The 13,141-nt window shown below is 40.8% G+C and overlaps 2 protein-coding genes across 2 annotated transcripts; one reads left to right on the top strand and one right to left on the bottom strand.

Moving 5' to 3' along the window:
• Positions 1-87: 87 nt before the first annotated feature.
• Positions 88-4,086, top strand: Bfra_001900 (putative homoserine o-acetyltransferase protein; the record flags this gene model as incomplete). The annotated part of the gene is made up of 4 exons (XM_037332325.1): positions 88-1,557; positions 2,388-2,812; positions 3,022-3,275; positions 3,332-4,086. The coding sequence occupies 4 exons, from the start codon at positions 88-90 to the stop codon at positions 4,084-4,086; spliced, it is 2,904 nt and encodes a 967-aa protein (XP_037196479.1).
• A 2,052-nt stretch (positions 4,087-6,138) lies between these two features.
• Bfra_001899 (putative swirm domain-containing protein) lies at positions 6,139-7,353 on the bottom strand (the record flags this gene model as incomplete). The annotated part of the gene is made up of 1 exon (XM_037332324.1): positions 6,139-7,353. One exon carries the CDS (start codon positions 7,351-7,353, stop codon positions 6,139-6,141), a length of 1,215 nt encoding a protein of 404 aa, XP_037196478.1.
• Positions 7,354-13,141: the final 5,788 nt, after the last annotated feature.

Here is a 13,141-nt window from a genome sequence, read left to right as displayed (position 1 = left end):
AAAATTGCATATTAATTCTAAAATGTAAGTTGATTTCTCCAACTTCAGTAGGATAATGATTTCTTTTTAATATACAAACCATCAAAGATGAACACCGCCAGGAGTCTTATCGCAGCTGCGAGAACAGGTGTGAGGAGTACAAAAGCTGTTCCAAGACCTTGGACAAGACAATTGGCTTTTCAAGCTATCAACCCTCTCCAAACATCCTCACAAAATATCATAAGATCCTACCATGGATCCGGCTCACGAAATGCTACTCCGGCATCATTGGCAGAGGCTTCTAATCCGGCAATGGCATTCCCTTGTCTAGATGCTCTCGAAACCAAGTCTGCAACCTTAGAAGCTCGATCCCTTTCGAGTGGCCCAGAACCATCCTATACTAGCGGAGTAACACTTAAATTTCACTGCGACGATCCTTTGTTGCTTGATTGGGGGGGAGTCTTGCGAGAGTTCGACATTGCTTATGAATCATGGGGTGAAATGAACGCAGACAAGTCGAATGTCATTTTACTGCACACTGGATTGTCTGCATCTTCACATGCACATTCAACAGAAGCGAATCCTAAGCCAGGGTGGTGGGAAAAGTTTATAGGTCCGGATAAAAGCCTTGATACGAACAAATATCATGTCATATGCACGAATGTTATCGGGGGATGTTATGGTTCGACAGGACCCTCGACAATCGACCCAGCAGACGGAAAACGATATGCGACGAGATTCCCAATCCTTACCATGGAGGACATGGTGCGGGCACAGTTTCGATTACTCGATGGATTAGGAGTCACCAAACTGTATGCGAGTGTTGGCTCGAGTATGGGTGGTATGCAATCATTGGCTGCTGGGGTCCTGTTTCCTGAACGAGTTGGTCGAGTGGCCAGTATATCTGGATGTGCACGAAGCCACCCTTACAGCATTGCAATGCGCCATACTCAACGGCAAGTGTTGATGATGGACAAGAATTGGAATCGAGGATTTTACTACGATCATATTCCCCCTCACGCAGGCATGAAACTTGCGCGTGAAATCGCAACTGTAACATACCGTTCGGGGCCTGAATGGGAGTTAAGATTTGGTCGACGAAGAGCCGATCCAAGCAAGCAACCTGCCTTGTGTCCAGACTTCCTTATTGAGACTTATCTAGATCATGCAGGGGAGAAATTTTGTTTGGAGTACGATCCAAATAGTCTTTTATATGTTAGCAAAGCTATGGATCTCTTTGACCTCGGAGCGACAAATCAACTGGCGGCTTCGTCACGAAGAGCAGATCATTTAGCACGTAAGGGAACTGGGGCTGAATCTGAATCTTCTCTCGGAGATGCAGCATGCAGCCTGACTCTTCCAGATAGCCCATACCAGGAACAACCAGAAGCAAATGGGACAACAGATATCAACACACCCATTGAGCCATCTTCAGGCCCCCCTGCGGACTTGGTATCTGGGATGAAAGCCATGAAAGATCATCCTACTCTAGTTATGGGTATTTCTAGCGATATCTTGTTCCCTGCATGGCAGCAAAGAGAAATTGCTGATACGCTGAGGAAGGCAGGGAATACCAAAGTAAGTCATGTTGAGCTTGGAGAAGACGTGAGCCAATTTGGACATGATACATTCCTATTGGATGTTGAACATGTCGGCGGACCATTGAAGGAGTTCTTGGGATGAGTGAGATACTGCACATGCACATATCCCCAAAGCCCAAGTGTATATCACGAATGAGACGAAGCATGGCTTGATGGCGTTAGTGGAGCTGTAAAAAGTGGCGTACATATTATATTTTTGGAGACTAAATATCCCACGTACTTCTCAATTCCCATGTGTCAGATATTCTTCACCGTCCACGTCGTCCTGCCACTTCTCAATGTATTCACAAACTTATCCAATCCACTAATCCAATTTTACTACCAAAAAACTCTTCATTTTTCTTCATCGGGGTTGTCCGACCCCAGTCTAGGCTCACCTTATCCCGCCCTTAGCTTCGGACGAGATCCTGGTTCTGGCATACATTGATCCAATCATAGACTTTCCTTTAACGAACTCTGCTTGTCAACTGGATCCACTATGCACCTCATGCCCCACTGTCTGATAAATGGAGGCTTATCAAAAAAGTTAAAGTAATCTGAATTCCCATCACTGATTCTCTTCTTTTTCTTTTGCTCTTCACTGCATCTCGTCCGTATACGATATCGGTCAATGAACCAGATAAGATAATTATCATAGTGAGCGACTTGAAGTCTTTGCGCTCACAGTTTACAACGGTGGAGGAGTAGAAAGACTTATTAATTAATTTGCACATTGGGAAAATCGACTTTGCGATAAGCCGACCATAACTAGTACCAACCCCTCATTCGATCAACGTCATTACTACCCAAACTACCACCTTTCGTCAGACTAAGTACTGGAAACCCTTTTCAGCACCAATCGTGGATCTACAATCGAGAACCGGACTCTTAGAAGACACCTTTCATTCAGACTCGGACTCAGACGTCAATTCTGAATATCAAGACGAGGGCCAGGATCGATTAGAATTCGATAGAGAAAGATTCGGGAAAGACAACATGAGTTCTAAAATGGGAGACAATGTTAAAGTTGCCGGAGTAGAGACCAATGTCAATGCTTTGGAAGGGGACAGACATACAAAATCCAGCGATGGCGCTCAGGGCAGTGGAAGCTTTGGTATGGCCAGCGATAGAGCCGCGGGAAATCAAGTCAACGGAGAGATTTTGGAACATGCCATTGAAAACTTGGAGACCAAAAATAAAAAGTGGTGGGCTTATTTGCTCACAAGAGACTTTTGGATTATCTTACTCCTTGGGTAAGTTTTTTCCCCTTCGCTATTTTGGCATGAGATGGCGACGAGTCCATATGATGTTTTGCAACTTATAAAGTATTTGCTACTTCAGAGCTTGGGAGACCAAGCCATGAGACAACTAACACCATTGCCCTGAAAAGGACTTCTCGCGTCTTACCTTATGCCAATTGATTTTAGCACATTATTTCAATTCTAACCTATTCGTTTTACAGACAAATTCTCTCCCTTTGTATCACGGCCACCAATACATTCACTACACTCCTTGCGAATAAGGGAACCTCGATCCCAGCCTTTCAGACTCTCTTTAACTACATCGTGTTGTGCGCTATCTACACGACTTACACCATCTACAAGTATGGATGGAGAGATTTTCTCAAGCTTCTCTGGGTAGATGGCTGGAAGTATGTCATCTTGTCTTTCATGGATGTCGAGGGAAATTATTTCACTGTTTTGGCTTATCGATGGAGTACGTATTCCCAAGTTCTCAAAAATGTATATTGTAAAATTACTAACATCCTACAGCTAATGTCCTCAGCGCTCAACTCATTAACTTCTGGTCCATCGTTTGCGTTGTAATCGTCTCGTTCATTTTCCTCGGTGTTCGATACAAGTGGCTCCAAGTTATTTCCATTCTCGTTTGCTGTGGTGGTATGGGTATTCTCCTTGCATCTGATCATATCACTGGTTCAAATGGAGGCAATCCACCTACCATGTTGAAGGGTGATCTTTTTGCATTAGCAGGCGCAACCCTCTATGGTCTCTCAAACGTTTTTGAAGAATGGTTCGTTTCCAAACGTCCTATGTACGAAGTCCTAGGCATGCTTGGTCTCTTCGGTATCATCATCAACGGTATCACGGCTGCCATATTTGATCGTCACTCTTTCCAAACCGCCGTCTGGGACGGCCAAGTCGGAGGTTATATTGTTGGATATACTCTCGCCCTTACACTTTTCTACACCCTCGCTCCTATTATCCTACGAATGGCATCTGCGGCATTCTTTGATATCTCTCTCCTCACGGCCAATTTCTGGGGTGTGGTTATCGGTATCAACGTTTTCGGATACACCATCTACTATTTGTATCCAATTGCATTTGTGTTGATTATCCTCGGATTGTTCGTCTATTTCCTTTCGGGAAGCATGTTGGGAGATGCGGTCAAACCGTGGTTAGGCAAGGATCAACAGGCTGGTGTTGCGGGTGTAGGAACAGCAAAGTTAAAGGCTATTAATGAAGCGAAGAGAGAGGGTCTGCTTAATTCTGGACAGGGAATGGCTTGATTGTGGATGGTTAATCTGGGTTAATATTTAATGAATGGTTGTTCTTGCGAGAGGAAACAGGATATGATAGAATAGGATGAGATAGGATACGATATAATGATGATAGGTCAGGAAAGCATAGATTTGCAATTACCTAAGAATAAAGATTTTTTTGAATACCTACTACCTACTATACAATTCGAACCCAGAAAATGTGATAAGCTAGCTCTATATACCATAACAATGAGAGCATCACTCACTCACTCCCTCCCTTCCTGCCAAACAAGCATCTCATCTGACTTTTAGCAACTGCCTACCTACTGGTAGGTACCTAGGTACCTACAACATACATATAATCCCGCGAGCCACACAAGAGAACACATGCATAACCAACTAGCAGGACCGACAGACAGACCGACGGAGATACACACACAAACAATACAATCTATACAATCTATACAACCCACCCATCCATACAGTCTACACAACACAACGTGAAAAGCCCCTCAAGATCCAGGCTCTAGTACATCCTCGGTGTATCCTCAGTATATCCTCACCGCGGTATCAGTAGCAGTATCATATACATCTCGCTTACAAGCAAAGCAAGCAAAGCAAGCAAGGGGGGGTGAGGTATTAGTTATCGGTTATTGGCTGACTGGGTGGCTAGGTAACTGGGTAGCTAGCTCCGTGCTATGTATTATGTATGTATTGTGTTGTGTGCTCTGTATTGTATTGTATAGATGAGATGGGGTAGCTAGATTGGCTGAGATTGGCTGAGATTGGCTGAGATGGGATAGATGCGATAACAATCTATCTATCTGTTCAAGCTTTATAGCATATATCTATACATACATACATACATACATACATACATACATACATACATACATACATAACTCATACTACTCGAGTATGTGCAATTACAATTGATTCACTATTGACCAAGTATACATACAATAATTCATCAACACATCATCAACACACTATCCCCTCTCCTCCATCCATCCACGCATTCAATCATCAAAGATCACAAAGTAATAAAAGCATACAATACACAACAAAAAGCACAATTGTCAAAGTCAAAAATACTTTAAAATATATCGATTCCAGAATTCTCATGGAAGAGAGACTATCTAACTTTCCAACGCACAACGCACTAATTACGCACTATGACACTCTATATCTGTATGTATCAACCCATCCATCTTCAAATTTCATTGATCCATCCCATCTCATACAAGATAATTCTCGAGTTTTCAAAGGCCATAACTATGCAATCTAATGACATGCCATGCCAGACCACACTGTGCATTCATTGTTGTGTTCCTCTCGCTCACAAATCTTCTAATCCAATCTGTACGCACGTGGAAAAATCCGCCTACCCCATACCCAATGCAACCAACCAATCCCCAAACAAGCCCCGTCCATGCCATGCCATACCCCCCACAACCAGACCATCCATGGTCCATGAGTAGAGTTGATACCACTCATGTGTCAATAAAAACGCCCGATGATATTCCCTCCATCCAGGAGGTCAATCATATTCCATAAAACAAACTAATCCATCCTATCTAAAAAATGAAAAAAGGAGAAATTCATCCACGGTGTTGAAGATGTATGTATCCAGACTTTAAAGTCAAAGAATAAGAGGCAAGAAGCGAGACACGCTGGAATATAATATTCCCCTGCCATAAATAACAAAAGAGATGAAACAAGAAAAAGCTGTCGTGAGAGGAGCTGGGCAGGCTCTCTTGGGTATCAAAGCAGCCCGATGCAAGATAATATGATCTTGATATGTATGTATGATAGGCACCAGGCGGAAAATAGAAAGAAAACAAATGGACCAAGTACCATATGCTTGTAAAAACTGTGATGTCAAGAAAAGTTGAGTCTCAGTGTAAGCGAATAACCGTCGCAATGCAGTTAAAAACGATAAACAATTCATGGGGGGGAAAAAAAGGCAGGCAATGGTCGTAATCGTGGCTCGTATACTGATATGAATACCAGTAGAATCATAGTGGTAGGTGATAGTGTTGAGTGGCGAAATTTGATCAGCCGACAAGAGTCATCGCTCTAGGCATACTTCTTGACCCATGATGGATTGAGCCAGCCAACCTTGTCAAATGCTTGCCAAAGTTTGCTAGCCTTGTTGACATCAATCTTACATGCCTGTTGAGCATCTGTCTTTCTGAACTCCTTCCCGACTCTCAATGCTTCAATTCTTTTCATAAAGATTCGGCGTTTAGATGTGAGATAAGTTGCACAATCAAGACGAAGATTGGCTGCAAGAGAGACCTCATCCGGATGGAGAAGATGGACATTTGGATCGCTGCGGAGATCAATTGGGGCACCCTTCCAATCCACTTTCAATGAATTGGGTTTGTTAGGAAGACTGGTAATTGGTGGACAGTAATCTGGAAGGTTCTCAAAATCCTTATCTTCCCGAGCAACTCGCTTGACATCGGGACCAGGGGTTGTCGAGGATACTGTACGTACACCTCGAGGTGTCTGAGTAGGTCGAGGAGGACGTACTGTCTTTGTGACTCTGGTAGCAGCGTTGCCTAAAACTCTTGTGCTTCTTCCCACGGCAGGAGCAATATTCGTCCATCGCCTTGCACCAGATTGCAACTCTCGATCTCTCCTTAGATAAACCATCTCCCTTCGTAACCAAAGAGCCGGATCCTTTGACATAATCTTAACAACTTGTGATTTAAATTCGAGAGCGAGCTCGTACTCATCGCGGCGTGGAGGGGAGGCTTCTCGGAACATGCTAGCTTTCCTGGCCGCAACGTGCCCATCGACTACACGGTGTGTAACGAGAGGATCATCATTGTCTGCGAAGAGGGATGATTGAGTGGCAGATGTGCTTTGATTGTCGGAAAGTGGATATAGAATTGGATCGGTAATTGCTTGTGAACCAGCGGGCTCTTCTGGTGACCTCGCCTTGGTCTCTGGAGACACAGGTGGCGATATGGGAAACGTCGCACCGACGATTGAATGTAATTTTCGCATCTTTGAATCCATTGTGAATGGCAGGCACGAATGTGTAAAGTTTTCGAGAGGGAGTGGCTCTGGAGGTGACATAAGCGTACTGGCGATCTCAAGCTTATTCTTGCGTTCCATATTCATGGGGCGAGAAGATGCGGCACGAATTGGTTTGATGGATTGAGTTGAGTGTGTAGAAGTAGAGGTTGTTGAATTGATGAATGGTTTTGTAGTCATTGGTGAGTGTCTGAAATCGAAGGTAGTAGAAGGTTGCCGGATCGAGGTGAATGTTTTGTCATCCATAATCGTTTGTTCGTTGCCCCGCGCCACTCTAGGTCTAGCAAGCAAATGGAAATCGGATTTCCCGTTTCTTAAATCCGTACAAAAGATTTCTGAAGTAAAAAGAAAGTTCGGGGATTGAGACAGATATATCGTAGATGTCGTCAAGAAGGCTGTGTATATGTAAGTGTTGCGTAGTGTTGGTCAGCTGAGGATTAGGCTGGAAAGTTCTTTGTGATTGATCCCAATTCAATGCAAAGTGTGATCCACGTCTTGCTTATTGAAAATGGGATTTCAATTGAGGTATGGCGGGGTACTGCGTTATTGTTGTGGGTGAATGTAGAGAGGAATGCAATCAATTGCGAATCAAATACAAAGTAGATGGCAATGAGTTGAGTTGAGATGTGTGTGTAGTGCTTGATGAGGAGGAGTTGAATAACAAGAAGCAAGCAACAGGAGAAAACGAATTGCATGTGCGAGAGAGGGAGAGAGAGGGAGATGAACAATAAGTATAATAAGTATGGCCTGGTGTGGTGTGTTATGGTATGGTACCCTTCTTTTTGAATGAGAAAAGGAGGGAGGTGTGAGAAGATGTATAGAGAGTGTGTGTAGTGTGTATGGAGTGTGTATGAATATGGATGGAGGCGGATGACTCTAACCAGTCATTCCCAAATACGCAGCGGACGGTTCGTAGGCTGCCACGAGGTGATCAATTCAACTGGTCATGCACTAATACGCGCAATTGGAAGATGGTACTTTGTTAAAAGGTATGTAGGGTGTTATCCTAGTTCTTTGGCGTGATGATTATCAAGTTTTAGTATTCTTGATAAAAATAATAATAATAATAATGGTGATGATGATAATAACAATAATAATTATAATAATAATAATAGTGGAAATGGAAACACAAATAGAATTCCAATTCCAATTCCAATAAGAATAAATAAAATCTGGTAACGGCGGGGACAGAGACAAGAGATAATATAATAATAAAATAATGACCAAAAAAAGGAGGTACCTAGGTAGGTGTGAATGCTGTTTTAGACTGAATTTGCTTCTTGGTCAGGTCAGGCAGCGGTTAGACTTGAATGTTTCTTAGACTGATTTCAACCATGCTGATTGGTGCCAATGGGTCTTGATCTTTGTTTGTATTGCCTGATTCTTTTTTCTTTCTTTTCTTTTTTGCAACCTACCCGGGGTTCTTTGTTTTTGTTTGGAGTGAAGGGAGCTGTGTCTGCGTGTGCTAGTGAAGGAGGCGGGCAGTCCCGGGAAGCGTGGCGTGGGAAGAAGTAGGTACATGCGTCCTCTTTTCAATAGTATGAGATGCGTCGGTGCTAGAGAGCTAGAGAGCTAGACAGCCAGATAGATACCTTTCTGCTATACCTTTCTGCTGCTTGCCTTTTTCTCTTGTCCAGGTAGAAGCTACCAGAAGGATACTGTACTTCATCAATTGACCAATCATATCGCGATATGATGATATAATGTTCCAATCATCCGTCAGCGAGATGTATTGGAAGGCAACATAAAAACAAAAATAAAAATAACTGCTGTGCTTTGGTCGGTGAGAACTTAATAGAAGGGGGGGACGAGATAAAAGATGGATTTCAATTACTGTACTCACCCTCATCTTCATACCCGGGTGCTCATGCTCGTTCATGCTCATTCATACTCACTCATACTCACTCATACTCACACTCACTCACGCTGATACTCACCACTCAATTGTCTCATTGTGATGGATACAAATCAATCAATTGATAAGTCAAACTCTCATTAGCCTCCATGAGATCATCTACCGGTATCTTACTGCTTCCGAGACTCCAATTGAGAATTGAGCCCTCTTTTTCCTCTCCGTTCATGGATGGAGACTTTGGCAGACTTTCAGATGAGTTGGGTTGCAAGAAAAGACAATTGAAACGTGTGGTTGGTCAATATTGATGGGTTGGTCGAATGAGAGCGGCGAAAGAAGTGAAGGAAGATGTGTAACAGAGGATGTGACTCACCTTGAGCGAACTTGGAAGAAGTTCATGGTTGGGTTTAGCGTGGTGGGATAATTAATTCATTGGCTAATTCATTGGCTGGTGATGTGATACATTATACTATATTGGGTTTAGTCTACAGGTCAGGCTGACATCTGAAGGCACTAAGGAAGTGCACCAGGGAAATGCACCAGAATGTGAAAATCGAATATTGGAAATTCATCTTTCTTGGGGTCATCAGAGAGGTTGAGTGAGTGAGTGAGTGAGTGGGCGAGTGGGCGAGTGAGTGAGTGTTACAGATCGATTGAAGCGGCGGCCGCGGATAATTTTATGCAATGGTATATTTACACCTCCAGCTGGGCAAATGTTGGTAGAAGGAGAGAAATGAAAAGGCATGATTGCATAAGTGGGAACTAACCAAAATAATGCTTAGGTGCTGCTGCTGCTGCTGCTGCTTGCTTGCGTGCTTGCCTTGGGTGTGTTTGCCCATGGGCCATGGTGAAGATGCTTGGTGAAGATGCTTGATGAAGATGCATGTGGGGAAAGTCGATACTCTATCACATCTTACATGAGGCTTCACTTCATTCATTCACCCATCATGAAGAAGTCGGATTTCTCGTGAATCACAACTCAATTGATCTCAATTGGAAAACCATGGTCTCAATCATAATCCAATTCATTCTTATCATTCGTATACGTATCAATTTGACTCCATCATCAGCTTATTCTCTCACCCAATTGGTCCAAGACATCCCATCCATCCATCCCATCCATCCCAACCAACATCATTGGAAATCAGAGTGTCAAAAGTCTTGATTCCATTCATGCAATTTTGAATGTGTCTCGTCTATCCATCTCTTCCCTCCTCACCTCCTCTCCACTATATCTTACTTCGCCTCAATTGACTTTATCCTGTTCTAGAACTATGATAGATATATGTTTGGTCTTGCCTTGCCTTGCGTTGCGTTGCGTTGCGTTGCGTTGCTTTCCGTTGCTTTCCTTCGCCTCCCTTTCCTTTCCTTTCCTGTCACCACTCAACAAGCATAATCATCTCCAGTTTCGTCACAACCATACTCCGTAACTCCACATCATCCTCAACCCAATTCGCAATTGAGTTCTGACAAATGCCTCTTCCCCTCCTATTCTATCCTATTCTACTTTATCCCACAAGCCTCCCTCATTTCCCTTCTTCAACGTGTTTCAACCTTACAGCACTTTCCAAGCACCCGAACCAACTAGTGAGTTCATCCTTTGACCATCGTTCGTACACGTGTTTCCACCCCATTCCCAATCGCCTCTTACTAGCCATCGACCTACATCTACCTAACCCTCCTTCTCTCGATATCCGAAAGCCCAATGATGCACATAAGAGTCCTTCGTAAAAACAACTGGACTTTCGCAATTGGCATCTCTCTAATGTCATGTCCCATCTCCAAATCATCATGACGTACCCCACTCTTCTACAGGAACTTGATAACTTCTGGTGTACAACACAGTACTTTCCTACCGTGCTTGAGTAGCATTGCTTCTCTTCATTGGTGATAAATGCGCGCTTCTTTGCTCCGGGGTGGAGAATGCTGTACTATTCGTCTCGTGCATGCAGTTTGAATATATCACGAATCTTTTATCTACACACCCCCTTTCTGGCGCGCTCTTCTCATTAACTTTGTTCGAGGATGTAGAGAACTTGGAGCGATTTGGATAAGCTTGACTATAGATAGATGTACTCGAGACCAGGTAGGTACGAATCATGAGTTTGAGGAAGAAGGTTCTCATGAATTGATCATCCGTCCCTTTGAATCTACCATACAAGGTTTAAGTCCCCATCCCCCCCCCCCTTCTTCACCAATGAAAAGGTCATCTGCACCTCCAATTATCTCTCTCCAATTCATGAATCAAGAATCTATTCTTGCTAAGATCTTAAATAAACGCAGAGACCATCATCCCTATCATCACATGCAAAGATTGCGATCCCATCTTGTCTCACCACCCCACCATCCCATTCTATCGCCCCGATCATATGATACAAAGTCATCGCCTCATCACCATGATCACCTCACCCATTCTACATAGCACATCTCCAACTAACTTTCCTCGTCTTCCCAATCCCCCAATCTCTCCAATCTCTCCATTCTCTCCTCCCTCTTCAATTCGTATTCCCGTCCTCCGATCCCGTATCCCCCAACCCCTCATTCCCATCCCCGAACCCATCCGAAAAGCACTGAAACATGCACCTCTCAAAGCATCTAAATGAAACACCCAAACACCAAACACGACCCAAACCATTACAAAAGCATCTCCATGCATACGAAGGTTGGATAGATAAGTAATGTAAAACCCACCAAAAAGCGGCCATAGTTTCCCTCATATACAGGGGTTTTATTCAATAAAAACATTATGCTCTTTAAAAATTAATATAATGAAATCTAGTTGGCAAAAATATTATAAAGAAATATTTGAGTATGTAAAGTTATTAATATTATTATTAAAATTTAATAAATATACTATTCACAGTAATTATTACCTTATAATACTCTTTTATAGATCTAATTAATCCTTTTAGATAATCTTCCAATACAGCCTTCTAAGCCTCTTTTACTACTTTCCTAAATGTATTATAGCTTATTTTGTTAATATAATAATAATTCTAAATTCAATCTTTCATCTAATTCTATAATTCTTAATAGAATTGAGATCTAGTAAATAAGAGAGTTAATACATTTTTTCAATTTATTTTTCAAGAAGATCTTAAATAATAGTTTTTACAATATACCCTAATACTTTATCCTATATAAATCTATATTCTAAATTTATCCTCATTCAACTATAAATAATAAGTATTATATATATTTGATAGAATTAAATATTAATAGAACCCTAATCCTTTTCCTAAAATATTCCTAATCCCTTATCTGATTCCCCTAAAAAAACACCACTAAAACATCTATTTAACTTTTTTCATTCCTTTTCTAATATATATATATATAGAATCAAAAGCTTTATTTTTTCGATATATAATATGAATCTTTTTATATACTCCTACAAAAACCCAACTTTCATTAGACTATAAAATAATATCCTATTCTTCGTTAATTCAATCGAGGTGATTTAATACAAATTAAAATGGAAATTATCAATTCTTTTCTAAAATAAAAGATTTTCGAAGAATAATATATCATTGATAATCTTCTCTATATAGAACACATCTAATAGCAAATTCATTAATACTCTCCCAAGATAATACTATAGCAACTCTCTAATATAATATATACCTATTTGTCTTTGATCTGTTTATAAATCGAATAATTTTATTAATCTAAAAGATTTTTAAAAGAGGGGATCTCCTAAAGTATTTTTAGAGTGTTATATATGTTTTAATAGTATAATTTATTTATTTACTTATTAAATTTATATTCTATTTAAAGTAGAAAGCTCGAATATTATTATAAAACATTTTAAAGTAATATAAAATATATACTTTTACTCTTTAATCTTAAATTATTTCTAAATAACGAAGTGTTTGAAATAATAATAAGATAAAGAATAATAATATAGATTTATTATTTAAGAAGATTAATAATAAACTAAATAACAGTAGATTAACTTTTTTCATTTTAATAAATTCGAATATTATATTTTTTCAAAGTAAAAGTTTTAAGATATTAATAAAATAAAGATTTCTTACACAATTCCAAAAAGTGTTTTATAGAATTATTTAAAAATAGGATTTTTAAAACAGTATTATAATGAGTTAATATAACTAATAAAACCCTTATATTTCGCTATTTTGCTTATATATGAAGTTATCTAGCGTTTTATATTATTTATCCATC

Source organism: Botrytis fragariae (genome assembly GCF_013461495.1).
Source record: "Botrytis fragariae strain BVB16 chromosome Unknown tig00000006, whole genome shotgun sequence".
Taxonomy (NCBI): Eukaryota; Fungi; Ascomycota; class Leotiomycetes; order Helotiales; family Sclerotiniaceae; genus Botrytis; species Botrytis fragariae.
This window is presented reverse-complemented; position numbering and strand designations above follow the sequence as displayed.